At 35.4% G+C, this 22,827-nt stretch overlaps 1 protein-coding gene across 5 annotated transcripts in view; it reads right to left on the minus strand.

Moving 5' to 3' along the window:
* LOC149796877 (uncharacterized) overlaps positions 1-22,827 on the minus strand; it is a 58,298-nt gene that overhangs the window by 10,513 nt on the left and 24,958 nt on the right. For all 5 annotated transcript variants that reach the window (XM_089961525.1, XM_089961521.1, XM_089961523.1 and 2 more), the window contains exons 4-8: positions 17,572-17,788; positions 16,597-16,892; positions 13,078-13,218; positions 11,412-11,621; positions 6,376-6,488 (exon numbers count right to left, since the gene is read on the minus strand). In XM_089961525.1, coding sequence (XP_089817651.1) covers positions 6,376-6,488; positions 11,412-11,621; positions 13,078-13,218; positions 16,597-16,892; positions 17,572-17,788 — 977 coding nt within the window. The remainder of the gene's footprint in view (positions 1-6,375; positions 6,489-11,411; positions 11,622-13,077; positions 13,219-16,596; positions 16,893-17,571; positions 17,789-22,827) is intronic.

Here is a 22,827-nt window from a genome sequence, read left to right on the forward strand (position 1 = left end):
GTAGGTCCAGTATGAATGAACTGACTGTGCCAGGTGAGTGATTCTTTGCGAGATCTTCCCAAGACTCAGGGTAAGGCTTGAAATGTTTCAAGGATGACTTGAGGGAATCTTTGAAACATTTCTTCTGACCAGTCTGAGATCATTTTTCCTCATTCAGCTTGCTTTAAAAGATCTTTGATAGTCATTATTCTGACATCCTGATGATGTGGCCTGCCCATCTCAACTGTGATTTCATCAGCAGAGTGGGTGCTTTGAATGCCTATACATGTAAGAACCTCAGTGTCTGGGACCTATTCCGCCACTTTATCCACATCAATTTCCTGATGCAGCCCATGTGAAAATGGTTCAGCTTCTTGGCATTATGTCTATACATTAGCAACTGGAATTGGTTGACATTTCATGATTGATCATCAGTTACACAAACTGATAGATGATTGATTATTAATTGATTAAATATGGCTGCTGCATGACAAAAATGACCAAAGTAGTGCATCAATTTTACCTTGGCTCTAACTGGCATATGATCAAAAAATTTGTAATAGGACTTAATTATTTAGGATTTTTGTTTGCTATTTTTCTTTAAATAAGAAGAAATTATTAAAATTGTGTTCATATGTTTATAACAAACAGGATAATAAAAAACAGATTATCAAAATTTTGTTTATTTGTTTACAAGAACTCATGAACAGGCAAACTGGTAAATTCACTTGTCATGTAAATGACGTCATTACCAGATGGTAGATACAGTACTAGAACTACAGTGGTCCCCTTCATATACGGCCACCCCTTCTACACCAGGAAAGTGGCCTTATACAACGGGTGGCCTTTCCAGAGGGGGACTTTATTTGTGAGATGTGTGTGTGTATGTGTATTCAGTAGGAAAGCTACACATAGCTTAAAGCAGTTAATATCTTCATTTAAAAGTAGCATTAATTATTAAAATGTTTTTCTTATCTTAAGAACAGTTATTTCAAGGTAACATATATTAATAGTTTGTATTCTTAGGCATGGAATGTGAGTGGGATATTGTTGGCATGTGCATTAAAAAACCATTCAAAAACGTTATTTAAATCTTGGTACATATGTTGTTTCATATTTAAAATAATTCTCTTTCCATTTATTCCATTTTCCCACTGCTACAGAATATTTTACGACCTTTTTTATTTGAATCTTGCCAACAAAAAAATCTTTCAGCAAGTGAACTCTCCCTATTGTCATCACGTCGAAAAACTTTTACTTTTCTTTCTAAAGTATTATTTCTTCGTTTACGTAATGACATGATCAAGTTTTGTAATGATTAATTCCTATGCTGTTAATTGTACAGTACTGCAATTTAATTTTGCAGAGGAAACTACTGTAAATGAAAAACCTTGTTATAAAGGAAGTGATACATTTACTGTCATGTGATTTTTCAGTCTTTGTCTGGTACCCTGTTTTGTTCAAGGTTGTTTTTCTGTGTTAATCCACAAAATCTATTTTTAGCCTATCTGCCCATATTATGATCTTCACAATTACATTGGTCATAATCATCAATTTGAGAAAAAACTTCCTCGGTGTGAAGCCCAAAGCTCTACCAAAACATTGCTGACCCCATTTCTAACTGAACATGTTGTGATCACGACAATTACGTCTGGCCATAATCGTCAATTTAAAAAAAAACGCTGTGTGAAGGCCAAAGCTCTATCAAAACATTGCTAACCCCATTTCTGACTTTCTACCTGACCATGTTTAGATCTTGACAATTACCCCCTGTCGTAATAGGCAATTAAAAAAAATAACTGCTCTATGACGGCCAAAGTTCTATCAAAACATTGCTGACCCCATTTCCTGCAAACATCGGCATCAATGTTATAATAAACTTAGTAGTACATGTACTTTATCCAACACTTCTTTCAGTAACGAAAACCTGACATCCAGAAACAGACATCAGGAAATATAATCTGATTACTTACCTTGCTGTAATTAAATATTGGTTCTGGACACACATTAATTATAAAATGTGGCCACCTGTGAGGGGTAAACTTTACATTTGTGCACTAATATGATGGCCGCTGGTCAATTTAGAGGGGTGGCCTTTCGTGAGGGGTACTTTTGAACACAAACTTGTTGGTGCCAAGGGATTCTGGCCACAAAGAGTGGGTGGCTGCTGGTCATAGGGGCCATTCATGAGGGGGACCACTGTACTTAAGTCATCTTTTGTAACTAAAAATTCCAGAATTTTAATCTAAAGAGTCTTCAAGAAGTTGAATAAGGTAAGACATGTAGGTACAATTGAATCATTTAATCAATAAGGTAAGACATGTAGATACAACTGAATCATTTAATCAATAAGGTAAGACATGTAGATACAACTGAGTCATTTAATCAGTAAGGCGGGACATGTAGATACAACTGAATCATTTAATCAATAAGGTAAGACATGTAGGTACAACTGAGTCATTTAATCAGTAAGGTAAGACATGTAGGTACAACTGAGTCATTTAATCAGTAAGGTAAGACATGTAGATACAACTGAGTCATTTAATCAGTAAGGTAAGACATGTAGGTACAACTGAGTCATTTAATCAGTAAGGTAAGACATGTAGATACAACTGAGTCATTTAATCAGTAAGGTAAGACATGTAGGTACAACTGAGTCATTTAATCAGTAAGGTAAGACATGTAGATACAACTGAATCATTTAATCAGTAAGGTAAGACATGTAGATACAACTGAGTCATTTAATCAGTAAGGTAAGACATGTAGATACAACTGAATCATTTAATCAGTAAGGTAAGACATGTAGATACAACTGAGTCATTTAATCAGTAAGGCGGGACATGTAGATACAACTGAATCATTTAATCAATAAGGTAAAAAATGTAGGTACAACTGAGTCATTTAATCAGTAAGGTAAGACATGTAGGTACAACTGAGTCATTTAATCAGTAAGGTAAGACATGTAGATACAACTGAATCATTTAATCAGTAAGGTAAGACATGTAGGTACAACTGAGTCATTTAATCAGTAAGGTAAGACATGTAGGTACAACTGAGTCATTTAATCAGTAAGGTAAGACATGTAGATACAACTGAGTCATTTAATCAGTAAGGTAAGACATGTAGGTACAACTGAGTCATTTAATCAGTAAGGTAAGACATGTAGGTACAACTGAGTCATTTAATCAGTAAGGCGGGACATGTAGGTACAACTGAGTCATTTAATCAGTAAGGCGGGACATGTATGTACAACTGAATCATTCAATCAACATTTTCTGGTTTGATACAAAACCACTTCTTATTTACAAGATCAATTGCTAGGCTGAAAATCCTCTCAGAAGAAACACTAGATGATGTCATCGCAATGAACTTATGTAATTTATCTGAATGCCAGCTAAAACCATAAATGTATATAAAATATGTCTAAACTTCACCTTTACTCTAATTTTTGTTTTATTTTGACATTTTTTACAGAAAGTTTTTATAAGACTAAGTAAATGTGGTGTGATTAACCCTTAAAGCCTGTATTATAATACAAAACATAATATGTTTATCCATATTTATTACTTTTTTTATAAATAATATGGCAAGACTCACCAAGATTGTAAAATCAAAACAAAAATACTTTCCTTCTAGATCATGTACACATGTCATTTACTAATCACTCAACATGTATTTTTCTCCGCACAACATGCAAACCACTTTAGTCAGGTTTAGATTGTCTTTATTTGCCAGACAACATCTCCTTTTTTTTCTGTAACCCAATCAAACTGGTTGAATGAGTGATGCTCAAGAAACTTGATTAATCAGAGTAGCACTAATATGCATAGTCCACATTTCACAACTATAAAACAGGGTCAGCAACATCATGGCTTTGTAGACTGATGGCTCTGTGCTAACACAAATTCATGCATAGTCTGCCAAAGGCCACACTTGCTTTAGCTACTCTGGCATTGGTTTCATCATCAATATGAACTGTATGTATCTCTGCTGTCAAGACAGGTGAACTTGTCAAATGACAGGAGGGTTTGTCCATTTGCTGATGGTAGGCTATCCTGGTGCATCACCTCTGTCTTGTTTATACTGATTGTTAGACCAAAACTTTTACAAGCTGATGGAAATGGTTTACACCCTGTTGTAGGTAGGCGCTGTTTTGTTGGTTATTTATTGATGCCTTTCACAGCACTTTCAATATGTTACTGGCCATATCATGTGGAGGACATGGGAACAAAGGACACACCATGGCATCTGACCAGGGCTGGCCTTAGAGAATATTGAACCCATGATTCATGGATTATGAATCCAACATTTTACCAACTGAGGTATACTGGTTTTTCATTGGACTGATTGAGATACATTCTTGGCTGCTTCGATTTAGTAAGGTAACAGAAAATCAGCACATGTCTGATGCTGCCTTGGACAAAACTCTTTACAACCTAGTAGAAACCAACGTGTCTGGTGCAAAAATGTACTGGCTGTCTTCAGTCATATACAAGTTTTCTGATATTATACTTAGGAGAATGCTAAAATAGTCAAATGGCACTTACTTCAGGTACTTATGGTATATGATGTAATGCAAAAAAACCTGCAAAAAGCAGAGAAGCATAGGTTACTGTTCAACAAAACCATCTGTGAAAGTAATAAAGTTTTGTGTCTACCACATGGTTTAGATTTTCCACATAAGTAAATTTGATCATTATGTTTCTACTGGCAATACAGCATTCTAGTTTTTGAATGACCTAGATTCAACTACAACCACAGGCTGAAGGCAGTTTTTGAATGACCTAGATTCAACTACAACCACAGGCTGAAGGCAGTTTTTGAATGACCTAGATTCAACTACAACCACAGGCTGAAGGCAGTTTTTGAATGACCTAGATTCAACTACAACCACAGGCTGAAGGCAGTTTTTGAATGACCTAGATTCAACTACAACCACAGGCTGAAGGCAGTTTTTGAATGACCTAGATTCAACTACAACCACAGGCTGAAGGCAGTTTTTGAATGACCTAGATTCAACTACAACCACAGGCTGAAGGCAGTTTTTGAATGACCTAGATTCAACTACAACCACAGGCTGAAGGCAGTTTTTGAATGACCTAGATTCAACTACAACCACAGGCTGAAGGCAGTTTTTGAATGACCTAGATTCAACTACAACCACAGGCTGAAGGCAGTTTTTGAATGACCTAGATTCAACTACAACCACAGGCTGAAGGCAGTTTTTGAATGACCTAGATTCAACTACAACCACAGGCTGAAGGCAGAGTGATAAATCTAAATTGTCAAGCATACCTAGTACAGAACCATAAACTGGTGTGAAAGAATGTGATGTGAGAAAGTAACCTTTCAAGTTAAGAGGAATTTACACAGTGAGGTTTTAAGCTTGTAAAGGAAGACATATTTAGGCTAATTATAAATTAGAATTCAACTTGAAAAGATCAGAATTAACTTTTGCAAACCTGAAGAAACATGTTGTTTAAAATGAATCACATAAGCACTGAATTGACTGTTTTGCCTGAGTCTGATTGGCTATGTAGAGCTTTCTTACTCGAACCAAGCTTTGCTAATGTTCAAGTAAGAGTCTGATTGACTATGTAAAGCTTTCCTTACTCAAACCAAGCGTTGCTAATGTTCAAGTAAGAGTCTGAATGACTATGTAGAGCTTTCCTTACTCAAACCAAACTTTGCTAATGTTCAAGTAAGAGTCTGAATGACTATGTAAAGCTTTCCTTACTCAAACCAAACTTTGCTAATGTTCAAGTAAGAGTCTGAATGACTATGTAGAGCTTTCCTTACTCAAACCAAGCTTTGCTAATGTTCAAGTAAGAGTCTGAATGACTATGTAGAGCTTTCCTTACTCGAACCAAGCTTTGCTAATGTTCAAGTAAGAGTCTGAATGACTATGTAAAGCTTTCCTTACTCAAACCAAACTTTGCTAATGTTCAAGTAAGAGTCTGAATGACTATGTAGAGCTTTCCTTACTCAAACCAAGCTTTGCTAATGTTCAAGTAAGAGCCTGAATGACTATGTAGAGCTTTCCTTACTCAAACCAAACTTTGCTAATGTTCAAGTAAGAGTCTGATTGACTATGTAAAGCTTTCCTTACTCAAACCAAGCTTTGCTAATGTTCAAGTAAGAGCCTGAATGACTATGTAGAGCTTTCCTTACTCAAACCAAGCTTTGCTAATGTTCAAGTAAGAGTCTGAACGACTATGTAGAGCTTTCCTTACTCAAACCAAGCTTTGCTAATGTTCAAGTAAGAGCCTGAATGACTATGTAGAGCTTTCCTTACTCGAACCAAACTTTGCTAATGTTCAAGTCAGAGTCTGAATGACTATGTAGAGCTTTCTTATTTAAACCAAGATCTGCTAATGTTCAAGTAATATCGCTCACTTATAATGCTGTTTGATCCGCGCTTCTAAAGTTAATGGCACCAGCTTCTTTAAGCCAAGCAAGAGTTCCTGGAAGTCCTTCGTAATTCCCAGTTTTGTTCTGAGTCTCAGAGCCTGTTAAAATACAAATACACATTTATTGCCTTCTACAGGCCCATAACTAAAATTCTGAAAATCAATTGTTTTAGCTGAAATGAACGTGGCTCTTTAAACCGAGACCATTTGCTCCTTCAATCACCATATGCATTCATGTCCTTTATAAAACATGTATGCAAATATTGTCATGAATACCAATAAAAACTGATATCCATTCATTGAATAAATAACTTAAATGAAGACAAAACATAAAATAAAAACACGGAACAAATGATTGATATTAAATGAAAGTCTGAGCGTTGATCTATTTGGCTCTCGTCAGAAAGATTTTTCTATATCGATAATTGTATACCTGTATTTTATTATAATACACTTTATTTTTGCTTATGTTTCACAACAAATGCATTTTCAACTCCTTGATATTCCTGGTTCACTGAATTTAAAGCATCATCAATTGTTTACACCTGGAATTGTAATGCATAGGCAACATCTTTCCTCTGTAAGAATTCTGAGCATGGGTGCTTTTGCATCAGTTTTTGAAGACAAGGGCAGTAAATGAAATCCTGTAATTGCTTTAAAAATATTATGTAAAGAAATTCTTGTCATGTGAAAAACCACAAAATGACAGCAGCAAAATGGGAAATGAAGGACAGATACTTAAAGTCTGTTTAAAAATTAAACATTTCATACATATCAGAACATGCTCAAAGCATCCCACCATTTCTACTAAACATCCATGTACATAATGACACATTAAAAGCAAAGAAAATCTTCATCTCCAATGTTATTTTTCAGGCATTCTATCCATATGTGTTATTAATCAATGTCTCTCGTCAGAAAACTGATTTTAACTATCTTCAACTTCCTATTTTAGTTAACCCCAACCCCTGTAAATGTAAATTGCATGCCCAATATAAAGACTCCATTGGGAAATTGTTGTATTTGTACTAACTCCTCATTGTTCATATGCGAGGTGAAGAAGAAATAAAAAAGGAAGGAACCACAAGCACTATAGATTTCTGTCTTAATTTTATATATTTTGTGACATGTAATATTTTTATCTAGATTGTAAAATAAACAGCATTAATGATGCCGATCCACATCATCCACAAATCCACCAAAAATATTATGACAAAATTGCCAAATTTATTAAATACAGGTCACACAAGGATAATTTCTAGAGTAAGAATTCTCGGCCAACAGTGAAATCTGTAAATAAATCATAATGATTTTACAACTCGTGGTACTGTGTTACATATTTAGCATGGTCATATCAAAGATAATAAATCAATGGATGTGATAAAAATCTGATGGTAAGGGTGGAAAAATTACATTCTGGAAGGAAGAAATTAGCCATATCTGTTTTGAGATGATGATGATGAAGATAAAGATGATGATGATGGCATGATGATTATCATTTTTAATCCTGTCCTCAAATATTTGTAACTGGTTTTTTCCCATGGGGATAAGAGCACTTTCTATGCAGTCTTAGCTCTCAAGGACCTTTCAAGGTATTCTCGCTGTTCACTGGAGTGCCATTTCTGTTGCATGTCTGGCTTTACTGCTATTTCTAACATCTTCAGACTGTCTTCTAACTTCTGGGTATTATTTCAAGAACTTCCACCGCAACTGGCATGAATTAGTTTGAGATTTTAGTCCTCTCAGAGTTCTCTGGCCAGGTCATTGCACTTTCTTAAGTTTTCTTGTTCCTTGATTTGGGATATGGAAGTTTTTTGATACTGCTATATCTATAATGTAGGTCAATCTCTTCTCCATCAGCCAGTACTATTTCTGGCCTCATGTGCTATATCTTGTGGTCAGTCTGGATGTTCAAATTCCACAGGATCAGGAAGTCCGTTTCATGCCCATTGTGCCCATAAGGCTTTATACTAAACTGCAAGTGGTTAATCATTATGGAGTTCTAGTATGGCATTCTATTTTATCAGGAGTGCAACTATGGTGAAAATGAGTCTTCTTGGGTATTAAAGTTTTCTTGTGGTCGAACCATGCCATGTACAGACTAATTATCCATTTTGTGCAGTTCCAAAGCACCATCTTATTGATTAGTATTTAGTATTTGCCCCTCTCAACTTTAGTCTACATCTCTTCCATACAATTGCCAGGCATGTTGTTGTTATATAGTTGCTCACTGTTGGACTTTTGTTATCTTTCATAATCAGATTAGTATGACCTTTTTCATCCATACTAGGATTCTGCCTTTGTTTAACTGCTAATCTTCAGTGGATACTGGTAAATTTCTTGAGCAAGAATAAATGAACCTCATCTGGATATGGGTCATTACAACCTCATCTGGATATGGGTCATTACAACCTCATCTGGATATGGTTATTACCTCATCTGGATATGGGTCATTGCAACCTCATCTGGAGATGGGTCATTACAAATGTGCATTTTTTGACTGTTTTGACATAGATTATGTTGTTGCTATATCATCTTGTTCATCAGCATCCCTCAACTCATTCATTTCCTCTTTCCAATCATTCTGCATTGCCTTTCTGCTTTATTTGTTTGCTTCATATGCTGCACATGAATACTGCAAATTCATCTGTACTGGCATTGTCATCATATCGCATATAAACATCTTTTGCTTGTTTTCAACTACTTTTAATTGTTTTATTCATAGTGTTTTACTCTGTCTTTGTGCCTCTTGATTGCTGTGTTGATAATGCCTTAATTTGTTTCACTTCTACTGTAACTTTCTTCCAAGTCACATGTCATGTTGAGGGATGCTACTCTACCAGTTGCCTCGAGTAGTTCAATCCTGCTTATGTCCCCTGTTATCTCATGTAGTTTCGTTTGCTACCTGCATTCCACGGACCTGCTTACCTCTTGTCAGCTGTTTTAATGGATTATTTATACCGCATTATCTGGCTCACTATGACTGCCCATATTTGTATGAATCAGTGATAGTATTTGGTTACCTTGTGGACTTCTAGTGGTCATTTGTGTAGTTCTTCACTCAAGGCAGGGTGTCTAGTCAATCATTTTTTGAGAGTGCTAGAATGATTTTTTCATTTATTTCTGTCATCCATGGTTTTAATGAATAAAGGCTGTGTCCCATTCATACTCTTCAAAGATGCATTCAATATTATGAACTGTTTCAAACAGTCATGTTTTGATACAACCTTTTATTAATTACTTTCAGTATCCAAATGTTTGTGGATATTTAATGTATCTGAACAGTCAACACCTTTTCTTATGCCAATAACATACCTTAGTTCATAGGAAAGTATGGTGTATTAACCCCTTTATCCTGCCATTTCCTGAAATAGCGATCCCTTGCTATGGCCTATGAGGGAATAAAATCTGGGTGTGCTGCCACTTCGTGAGAGACCTCCCAAATGGAAAGGACTTTCGTATCCTGTAAGCCAGCAAGCCTGAAGGTTTAGGACACAAATATAGGAGAAGAAGGCAAAAACCATACAACGCCCCCCCCATCTCCTTCACTGTCTGTGCTGACAGTTGGGACAAAGAGTAGTGACTATTTCAACCGATTACTCTGCCACTTCATCTGAGTCTATCAAAACTGAGAGTTTATCATTTTCTTCTCACTCTTAAGTGAGGCAGGACCTTCCAACCTGTTCTGGGGAGGCTTAGCATTAAGGGTATTTTTGTCTCACAATTCCTCATGGGGACTGATGGAACTACTCGTTCCTGCAAACTTCTTTGGAGGATGGGAACACTCCTTGACCCTACTAGATCACTGGAGGGGAGAAAGACTGGCCACCTCATTTTTATTGGATGATGTAGGTCCAAAACCTGTCACAACTTAACTGCTTTGAGGACATAAACAGCAGAATGGACAAACATGTTTTTGTATGCACTCTGTGGGGTGTGAATCTCAAAAGTCCTTTATAAGTCCACATTTCACATGGTAGCAAACACACAGATAGAGAGGTGGAGTGGGGAGCAAAAAAGATAAGCACAAAATTTTTTTCTTCTTTCACTTCCTTTAAAAACACGGCAATTTGTTTAGATGCATAAAAAATTGTCTTATCAGTACTGAAGTTGGCAACATAACTTACTGCAAAAAGATCAACATGTTATCGAAGAAAAGAAAAATTCTCAGTTTAGAAGAGAAAGTGAAAGTAATTCAACTGACCAAGAGGTGGGGGGGTCGAGGATCCTTGCTGAAAATTAATGTTGGAAAGACTCAGATAAACAATATCGTGAAAGATATCAATTCTGCAGAAGTGGGAAGGTGAAATGGATGCAGAAAGGAAGATTGTTTGAGCCAGGATGTTTGCATCCTGATTTGAATGACAAGAAAAAGCAATGATTTCGTCAGTTGAATTGAGATATGACGATTTTACTGCAAGTAACGGATGGTTGCACATATTTCAAGTGTGACACAATATTAAGTGTTCTGTCCTTAGTGGAGAATCAGCTGATGTTAATAATGAAGTTGTTGAAGATGGGAACAAAAGACTAAACGATATATGCAGGGGATATAACAACAAGGATATTTTTAATTGTGACGAAACTGGTTTGTTTTTTAGACTGTTACCAACAAAGTGACAGATGATGTAATCTGTAACATAATTATAAAGACATTTTTAAAACTATATCAATGGTTATTCATAACATTCTTTTGAAAATGATGAAACAGTTTGTTTTGCATTTATTTCACAACATGCATGTGATTTTTTAATGAAAATATTAAATGTTTTAGAATTAAATGTACTTGTGACTTTCTTCATATGTATTTACTATTCGCATTTGTCATCCCCCTCTAGAAAGGCCACCCTCATTATAAGGCCACTTCCCAAATGCAATGGGGTGGCCTTATAAGAGGGGGATTAATGTATATCATCACAACATATATTATCACAATTACTACTGTAAAGCCTTTATTACAACAAGGTTTAATTACATATATTGTAGATGTATTTTTCATATTTTATTGATTTATATTCTTACATTGGTTGTGCTCATTTTGAAGATTTGTGACTCTTCAACTCCAGGCCATCCTTTCTGTAGCTTGGCAAGAGTATCCTTCCAAACCTTCTCTTCTTCCCCACTCTTCACCACCAAATCCCATTTATTGCACACAAAAATGGCGCATTTTGGATCAAAGACGGATTTTCCATCACTGTCCAGCCGCTTTAACTCCCTCAGTATTTGAAGAAGCTTAAAAATGTATCAAAGGTGACAAAATTAGGAATTTAGGTCCAAATCTATGCTTAATCCTTTACCTCAAAGAGCAGAGTTACAAAGTGCAGCGCACTATAAATAGAACACCTGTTACCTATATGACCCCATACGCATAGGCCTGCCTGTGAACTGTTAAGCAATGTAGTGTATGTTATGTTTAACAGCCATTTTAACCATTTTACATTTTTGGTACACATCTATTATATGTGGAAAAATTTAAGAGTAAAGTCTGATTGTTATAGCTGTGTAATTATTTTTCACAGAAGAATTTTTTTGTGCTTTAAAATCTTGAGAGAACTTGTTCACCGTCATGTCAGTGAGGCCATGTGACCAACCGTAGCTGCCATTTCCCATACTCAAAATTTACAAGTTTTTTTGTCTGCGTCTACATCACTAAGTCATCTGAATTTGATAATTTATAAAAACTAATTGCTGCCTACATCAATATCAGAGCCTTTACCTAAGTTATTGAATCTTTCATAGTTGTGATTCTGATCGTGAAAACATCATACGTACTGAATGAAATTCACGACCACCATTTTGGAGAGTGGAGATTACGACCCAGTTACTTTAAATAGCAGATATTGACCAGTGCATAAACAGCAACCACGTGATCTGACGTAATTGTCATTTGCAGAAATGAATGTAGTATGTAATAGGGGGGTTTTCCCCGAAGGTGACACTACGAAAACCAGCTCAAAATGGCTGATGATTACAGCAGGTGTCAAAAGGTGCTTCAATGCAAATGGAGTAGAGGCTTGCATGAGGTAAAGGGTTAAGCGTAATTACTGAATGCACATAACTGTATGTGTGTGTATGTGTGTATGTATGTTTTTATGTATGAATGTGTTTATGTATGTATGTATGTATGTATGTATGTATGTATGTATGTATGCATGTATGTTGTTGTTGTGGGGTTTAACGCCATTTTCAGTGCACGATAGGCTATACATGGCGGCCAGTATTAATGGTGGAGGATAAACCCAGGAAAACCCCGGAAAGAACTACCGACCCACGAGAAGCTACTGGCAAGCTTTCTCACATACCCACATTGGCTGAATCCGAGACTCAAACCGGCGCAGACAGAGATGAGATGGCAGTGATCTGTAATGGAGAGCACTTTAGACCCCTCGGCCAATGTATGTATGTACGTATGTATGTTTTTAAGTAGGTATGTAATACAAACACCTAATACATTCAATAAGGCAACAAATCATGGGAAGGAAATCCTCAGTACAATAAATATATGATGATGAACATTAATCAATTTTTAAAAAATACATAATAGCTTTGAAATCTAGATCTAAATCTTTTGCATTAAACAAGCAGTATGTTTTTTTGTTGTGGTAATTTTAGAAATATTAATATACTAAAAAGATTTTATAGCTGTGTACATAGGTACTGACTGAATTGCAGATTAAAATTGGCTCACTCTGTCTTCTTGGATGCCACCAGCATTATCACTGCTAATGACATAGATGAAAGCAACAGCATTTGGAAGGTACCACAACAGTTTGTCTGTCATCTCTTTGCTCTCACCGATACCAGGGGTGTCCACTATTATTACTGGGTCCTGTTTGATTAAAAATAATTGTAGTAAGACATATATTTAAAACATCTCGATGACACAGGTCTAAATATGACATGATAGAAAAGTGACATTACTAATACATTTGTACAGGTCTAAATATGATAGAAAAGTGACATTACTAGTAACATTTGTACAGGTCTAAATATGAAACGATAGAAAAGTGACATTACTAATACAGTGGAACCCCGCTATAACGCGATGATCGGGGTCCATAAAATTGGATCGCGTTAAAAGCGGGGTCGCGTTAATGCGGGGTTTTACAATATTTAACTTTTTTTCCGAGAACATATACGTGTATACATGTACAATGATCAAAAGTCGGCTTATCATCAGATGAATATTAACTGGAATGCATTAATTAAGATATATTCAAAATAATCGATGGCTAATATATTTATAGGTTATTACTGTGCATTAAAAACATATACTAATTTTTATTTGTTTGAACGATAATACAGATTGACCGATAATACCAGACTATCGCTATATCATGAAAAGTGTATCAACACCGTATGCTACTGTGCCGTCGTGGCATGCAGTTCATCCATAATGGATGTAATTTCATTGAAATTCATACAGATTTAAAATATTCAATAATTTTGTAATAGTCTGAATTCGTCGTGTAAAATATAGGATGAACAAAATATTGAAACCATTTACTTGCCATCTGATATCGTACGGTCATTGCATGCAGCTATTCCCGGGTCTATATACGCTGTCTGTATTGGATATTATTTACTTTCAACTGTTTGTTGTTTGATCACACCGCCAAGCACAGCATACATGTTGGCGGCTTTCGTCCTTTGATGTTTATTAAATTGTGTGACTCTTGTATCAACCACAGCTTTGTCTGCTGCTTGGCTGTGATTGCAATTAAATAAGAAGCCCATGTCGGCTATTGTTTGAGCAACGACTGTATACAGAATTCATGGAAGACAATCACAAAGACGATTTACTGGCTTTACTCATGGATCCGTAATAAGTAACACTTCCGATAATGTTTACTTCGGCTTAACAATTCAAAAACCTAATGAAACCAACTGTTCCAATTGATAAATTTCAGAAGCCAAGCGTTGTACACACTATTTCTCGTACGTTATATATATCGTATTATTTTAGAATTCATACACGATCACTTCTCCAAAATCACTTAAAGAACCTGGATAAATTGTTAAGTTCCAATTGTTTATTATTAAAAGTCATACGCGAATTCTTCCACCAAATTATAATAAACGTTTTACACACTATTTCTCGTACGTTAAACAAATATTTTCACGGTCCGATAAAAATACATGTAAATGAATTTCAAATTTCAGGAACCATGCCACGATCATATTATTTTAAAAGTCACAACTAATCTCATGCCCAAAATGAAGTTAATTTCTTGTTTTGTTTTTTTTTACTTTTCTCCAAATTTTTTTTCTCCATGTGTGAATGAATATACGAAATTTCGGGAGCCATGCTATGACCGTGTTATATCCGAATTCACGTTATGGCGGGGCGCGTTATAGCGGGGTTCCACTGTACAATTGTTTACATCTAAATATGAGATGATAGAAAAGTGACATTACTAATAACATTTGCACAGGGCACACAGTAAGTACCATCCATGTTTACAGGATCATATTTTCAATGTATGAAAAAGTGCTGCCATTGAAAGAGTGATTTAAATTGTTCAATGCGATTTTTGCTACAACTAAATCAACAACAGCCCCTCAAATGAACTGGCTTTCTAATGGCCGAAAACAATTTCAAGAATCCAAGATAAATACCATTTCATATTGTTTTTTATTCTTTGTTTCAACTTAAGTAGTGATTAGATTTTCAAGATGGTAAACATGGCAGTCATATTGAATGTCAGATCAACATCAACCCCATATCAATATAGCTCCCCTTCAAAAGGAATACCAATAACAAGATTTTCAATATGGTGGCCAAACTAGCTGTTGGATCATCATCATTTTCATTTCAGACCAAGAAAGGTATCTTGTGATGAAAACTGCATGTTGATATGACTTTCTGTTCTGCAGATATATTTTCAAGATGGCTAATGTGAAGGCCATACCGGATGTAAGATTCACACTGTTTTCATTTATAACCACCTAAACATCACAGTCAACAAGTTGTTTAGTAAAAACCTCACACTGATATGGCCATTTATTCACGAGGAGTAGTGATAAAAAGATTTATAACATGGCCATAACTGTGACCATAATCGATGTCAGTGCAGCATCATTTTCAATTAAAATCTACAGACAAAATAAAAAATCTTCTAATGACAACACGATGTCAATAAGACTTCCAAAGTAGCGATAAGATTTTTAATACAGCCACCATAAAAGCCATACTCATTGTCAGATCAACAAAATCTTTAGAACCAACTAGACATCACAGCAAGTCTTAAAACCTCACATCAATATGACCATTCATTTATTCAGTGATAAAAAGATATTCAAGATGGCCTCTGACATGGTCATATTGATTTCCTCCAAGTAGTTTAGAAGTAATGACAACAAAATTGTGCAATGGTCAGATGGCGGAGGGACAACGGATCTGTGACCAATAGAGCTAAAAATCATTGAGTTCTCATATGTGCAAGAAGAACCATAAGGTCCCACAGATCTGCAATAGAAAAGGGTCATTCCTTAATTCCATATCCTGTGAAATACTGCTGTTTTTAACTAACACGATAGTCATTACCAAATTCCTAATCAAGTGAATTATAACTTGTACATAGAGAAGAATCATTACCTAATTCCACATCATATGAAATACTATTTTTAGAGAGACAATATTGTGTTGGACCCAAAGTGGTTGATTGATGCCCTAAAACTCCTCATCAATGCTCATCCTAACCTACCAGAAAGCCATGCTGAAAATAGCCCTCAGTCAAACAGCTCTGCTGACATTGCCGTCACACAGAAATGGTCTGACTTCAAGGACAAAGGAATTCTTACCCCAGAGCTTGTTGGTTTGTCCATTTGTTACTGTTTGTGGCCTCTTTTGAAAGTATGTGTCTAATTGTTATCTCCTCACCAATGAAACTGTGAGAGGGATATGTCATTATTTTTCATGTTCAGTGTTACAAATTATATTTCACATAGATTCATTTAATTTATATGTGCAAGTCAGCCATACCAAAAGTTATATAAAATGAAAGATATGATAGATAGTTTGGTTCTAGCGGTATCACTTAATGTCTCTCTGGCTAAAGATATACAAAATGATGAACCATCACTTAATTTTCACTGTAGAAAGAACTTGCTACTATCTTATTTCATCAGCGTGTAAAATAATTTGTACATTTTTCTCCTTCAAAGTCTCTCAACATTACACATCTTTGCAACTATTACCCAATACCTGAATCATAGGAATGGGCCAAAATATGTCCACATAAGAGTGCTTTTCCCTTGACCCTTCTCTGCTGCTGACAAATGGTGCCAGCCTTGCTTGCAGGTCCTCACATGTAGCAGCACCATCTAGTGTCTCTGGCCTTGAGACCTGTTGTCCGTTTTCATAGTAGATGAATTTCTTTTCTTGGCTATTGTGCAGACGACATATTGTAGATGTGGCACACAAGAGAGAATGTGGTAGAAGTTCTGAATCTGGACCCAGTAGCAAATTTAGAAAGCTGCTCTTTCCAGCACTTGTTTCGCCTTGGAATTTTGAAGAAAAAGAAACAGAATTTCTTTTAGCTACAGCAGCAAAGGCTTTATAATTAACAAATAAGAAACATATGAGTGGTTTCAACACTTTAGTTCAATCTAGGTTACAATACAGTTTTACATAACCACTGAACTGCATCACGTAAAAGAAAGGCTACTTTCATTTGTAATGTTAAGTTTGATCAAAATGTATGAGCTTGCATACAGTTATTAAATATCCATGAGGTTTTAGTCTTGTCTGCAGTGACTGTGATCTCTACCCTAGGATCTTGCCCACTAATTTCTTGAGGCCTTTTCTGTCTATACATTGACAGATGTCAGATTCAATAATATCTGCATGATGCTCAGGAAAAATATTAACATACAATGGTACATCACATGACATAATGTCTACTGTAACATTCTGAACTGAAGAAGTTTTAGTATAACAGCAAAATGATCTAGAAGATTGACTGACGTCTTTAACTACAAAAACGTGTGTGTGTGTGTGTGCACGCACTCATACACCTTTCTGAAAAGTCCCATCACCCATTACAATAAATAAAAAGTTGCAGGTATAAAAAAAATGGACAGACACCAACCAAAGACAAAGATGATACTGTTCTTTCTTTAAAACATTCCTTACACAACAAAATATAAAATCAATTGAATACAATAGCTATCAAAGCACCTGCAACTACAATGGGGCATTTTTCATTCACCAGTTCATTGGCACGTGACACCAGATTATCCTTGTAATTTAAATACACTTGTGATAGCACCTCCTCTATGGCACTTCCCTGGATCTTTTCTGACTCCAAGAACTTCATTAAAGATTTGTAAATTGCCACAAGTTCAGTCTTCATCTGGGTGTTCTTGTCCAACAGCTCTTTCATCAGACTTGGGCTCTTGAATAAAATAACTTTCATTCACATATTTATGTAAAACATCAAAAAGAGAGAAAGGAAATGTCACAGTAAATTGTGTTTCTCTGAATATACTTACCCAATCAAATTAATGACTTACGTCTGCTACCTCATGAATCCAACCATCATCCTACAGACTTTAAAAAGTCTATCTATACTTGTCTAAACAAAGGTAAGTAACTCCTACAGATTACCCCTCCCCCCATTGGTTCTCCAGCATTAAAACTTGAGTACAGTCTGAGACAGGAAGTTCACAGTGTGGAGAGGATTGGGAGGGATTTATAGTAATGTGATTGTTTGAATATTTTCAGAGAAACGTAATATACCATAAAAATTTTGTTCCTTCATCAAATATATTACTCAATCACATTAATGTAGAAAAAATAGGTAAGAAGAAAAAATGCTGAGCATCCAACCTCTACCTAAAATCACCCTGTGGGGTCAAAAAGACTCTCTACTTTTTAGGGTAAAACTCTCATATTGATAGCTGACACAAATGAATACGAGTGTATAACATGTGCAAGGAATTATTCTGTGGACTCTTGTACTTGATAAATAAATAAAAAGGAAGGTTTTTCACTAACAAATCCAGTGAAAGTTGACAGGTCCTACCCAAGGATGAGGTTGTGTCAGGTTTGGCATGGTCTGGTGACTGTCTGGGCAGCAACCACGGGCTCAACTAGATTCAACTCTGTGTTTTGTGAAGCCAAGCATACAAACAGAAAGAAGAAAAAGTGGACTGGACATGCCAACCAAATCTATTTTGTCTTTAATTTGATACAATGTGTTGAAAGGCATTAGGCTCATAGAAACAGCTCATATTTCATAAGCCGAAATCCTCATCAAATGTATCTGTTCCTGTTATCAATCAGAGTATGTTGACTGGATCTCCTTTTAGTCATAATGATGAGGCTAGTGGGGTTATGTCCTGTTTCCCTGGTTTTAATGGGATTCTCCACAGTGATGGAAAAGTTCTGTTTCATTGATAGTTTGTCCTAAGAAACTCCTAAAATTCTAATAATTGTTCCCATGGATTCAGCCAAAGATGTAAAATAGTAGTAAGAAGTGTAGACAGACACATAATGCATAACATAGGACAATAAAAAGTGCTCACCCTCAGCCATAACATCTAAAACCCGAATGTAATTGAGGACTATAAAGCTGGCCTCTACAAATCTTTTAGTATTCTCCTGCAGCCATTGGAAACATTATCATGCAGAAAAAAATTCATATTAAAAAAAGGAATCTTGACAACAAAGTGTTAGCCCCTGTGACATGGCATAAAGGAGACAAAACAATTAAAAAAAGTGAATTCTTGTCTATCTTATTCATGTGCAAGTATTAAACTCGGTTGATAACAATTAGTGATTCATTTTATTTCTCCTTTATTTAAATCATTAGTCTAAAAATCTGTTTTAGAAGCTAATAATCAGTATCCCACCAGAGAATACAGATTTTACCAGGTGAAAGTCACAGGTTTTGAGTAACCTTGGAGTGACAGAAAGTGTGACCACTATTATAAGCACAATTCCTGCACCAGTTAATACTTTTATTAGATACTACAGCATAGGTCTCATATGAATTACACAGTACATTGATTTTCCTATATTCATTGACTTCTACAAAACACACCAGTAGGTTCACACTTTAGTCATCACACCAAGTATTTTGGTCATGTAACATCTATTGAACACAACAGAACCTGTTCTTTATAATGAATTCTACCTGCTAGCTGCACCCATCTCTGTAGAAAGTTTCATTACATTCACAGAACATGCAAAAACATCAAGTGGCTATGAGCTAAACGCTAAAACTCAGCCTAAGCAAGGAAAATGCAAAATGCAACTCAGTCACTTTTTTTCTGTTGAAATAATGTGGTACTAACTGCAAAGCATACATCAATCTAGACTGATAATTATACCATGAATAGAACATGAGAAAATAACTTTAAATCACAAAAATCAGGGAAGTGGTAAACACAGGTCACAGTGACATACTTTCTGATTATGACAGTGTAGACTGATCAAGATACATACACAATCATGTTTCATAATTCCAGGTATTACAGTGTGTTTGTGTGTGTGTGTGTGTGTGTGTGTGTTTGTAAAAGGTGCAAAATGGGGACATCAGTATGAATACACATCAACAGACCGGGGACACCTCAAAATGGGGACATCCCCACTTTGTAATGTCAGCTTAAATGGAATGCCAAGGCCTCATTTAATGATACAAACCTTAAAATAAGCATATCTGAGCAGGTCCCCATTTTGTTGGTATTTTTTCACATTATGCTATACACAACAATACACACATCCCACTCGACTAAAAAACTCATGTGTATCAGTCGCAAAATGGTATCCCGTTTACACAGTAAAAATTCACACTGTTTTGCTGTCAGCTTGCGAACTTTGCTTCCGAATTACTCATCGAAGATGGCATCAAGAAGAGCTAACAGGATTTTATATCATTTATGTAAACATAGATAAATATATATGATATATTTTCTATTTTAACACAGAGCAATATTGATATACATGTTTATTAATGGGTAGTCCAGCGTTCATAACACATTTCGCCAAATTTGATCAGGAACGCAAATAAACTGAATAAAAGGTTTCATGCAGATATTATACACGGTTTTTACGATGGGCAAGAGATTCTAGCAATTCACCTGTGCTTGCATATACTATCTCCTATTTAACTCTGAGCCATGCACATTTGGATAAGAAATACACTGGAAAATATCAATACAGAGTTTAGTTCATTCAAATGTGGTTAGAAGCATAATAACGAACAGTCTACATGGTAACCAAAACATAATACCATTTCTTTTCTCCAATTAACCGCATTAGAGTTAAATCTGGTAAGTTAAGCTTGAGCCAATAGGAAATAAAAAGAACTTTTGTAAGTACTTGTACATGGCACCAGTCACAACGCTGAAAATACAAGTTTTCATACTCATATTTAGTGTTTCTTGATGTATCAAAAATGTGCATGCTGGCTGAAGTATAAATAATGTAAAACAAAACAATCAGATAAATTTTGTTTGTAAATCATCAAATATTTCTCACTCTTTCCTTGTTTAGTCAGTACCTTTTTTATATTCTCTCTCTCTCGGCTTCGTTATTTCTATCTATCTTCCTTCTTGCTAGCTTCATTTCTTTCTGGCCATAAGTCCCTTATTTTCCCCTATTTCTAAGGAACCAATGATAACAGTCATCAGTTTTTCTCTAATCAATCAATGACCACAAATATGCAACATTAAATTCACAACTGACTTCAATAAGCAAAAGGCAGAACATTAACACTGTTAGATGCAAGAGGTCTCTTTAGTGAACCAATGAAACAAACTATAATAATTTTCCTCTAATTAATGCATGACCACCAATATCAGAACTACACATTTACATCACAATTTCACAATTGCCTGCCTACCTCACAACTGCACTGTTTCTCCTTATTACATTTCCATAACTTAGCGCTGTTACTTAATGACCATTAAATACAAATCACAACTCAAACACCAAATACCATGAACTATTTTTCCTATGCTACCTTAAGTCAGTCAAATAATGATTTTAAGCCTCATTTCTCCTGTAACTCTACGCCAAATTTACCATCATAGTAAGAATAAAAGGCATCTCCAGATAACGGGACAGTCCCTTCTCAATCATTCCACTGTACGATTTGCCAGTCTTTATCATGAATACTGCACATGGAGTCACACAATCAATCCACACAATTAGATTTTAATAGGGACTATTTGGCTCCAGGGACACTTATGCAGCTCTGACCTGAGCTCACTAAAACTAAACCATGCCATCATACAAAATACATTTTTGGTGTGTTTCATATCGAAGAGATCTTATCATGCATTGGCTTATTAATGAAGGGGATTGCATTAAAGTGGCAAAAAAGTTTACACCAAAGTTAAAAGTGTGTTATTTTGTGGGACAGTTTAAATTTTAACCCTAAGTCTAGCCAAAAAAATTATTTTAACTGAAGATTGGCATGCAGATCTTTATTTCATTTAGAAAAAGGAATGCATTCTCTTTATTTTTACACAACTCTGACAGTTCAACTTCTTCAAACTCCTGGATGTACATTTTTACATATATGTACAACAAACATTATATAAAAATTCAACATGATAATTTTAATTTAGTTGATTAATATGGATGGGAACTATGTGAATGAGATGAGATTACTGCAGTATTTTGAATGAACTGATTTCTATTTAGAAATAAAATACATACTTATTCAATGTCCCCTATTTGATTGTATAATTTCTAACACTGTCTATATGTGCGTGTTCCCATTCTGATGGTAAAGATTCTCATACATTGTTTCTTGGAAATCAACCACAGATCATTTGGAAATGACATGTATAAATCAAATGCAGATCTTTATCGCTCATAATTTGTTGACACAAAAATGTCCCTGTTTTGATGGTAAAAGTCATATGTCCCTGTTTTGTAGGTTTGACAAGAATGTGTGTGTATGCATGTGTGTGTGTATGGGTGTGTGTGTGTGTGTGTCCAAACACTTGACTACTAATGTACAAAATAATGCATATGTATGTACACAGTTAGCACCCCCTACAAAGAGTAGGTCCAGTGAAATACACTCAAACTGCTGAATAGGACTGGGGAAGAAATGGCTGAGATGCACTGAAGCTGTACATATGTAATTTTATTGCATACACCAATGCTTACGGTAGTCAAGTTTCTCTTTCCCTTCAAAGAAGCAACCTAAAAGTGTTATGAAAATATCAATGGATTCAACACTTAATTGTAATTGATAGTCCTGTTGTCTCAAACTTACTATAAAAGCAATAAATTGCCATCGTCATGACAAGACATTTCTACAGCAAATGTGATCAAGGCAATGTAACGTCAGCAGGATATGTTACAAAAGGCATTGTGTTAACATGAATATCTCAATATGACAAAATGGTTTTATATATATATATATATATATATATATATATATATATATATATATATATATATATATATATA

Source organism: Sinohyriopsis cumingii, chromosome 6, assembly GCF_028554795.1.
Source record: "Sinohyriopsis cumingii isolate HCF-2022 chromosome 6, ASM2855479v2, whole genome shotgun sequence".
Classification (NCBI taxonomy): Eukaryota; Metazoa; Mollusca; class Bivalvia; order Unionida; family Unionidae; genus Sinohyriopsis; species Sinohyriopsis cumingii.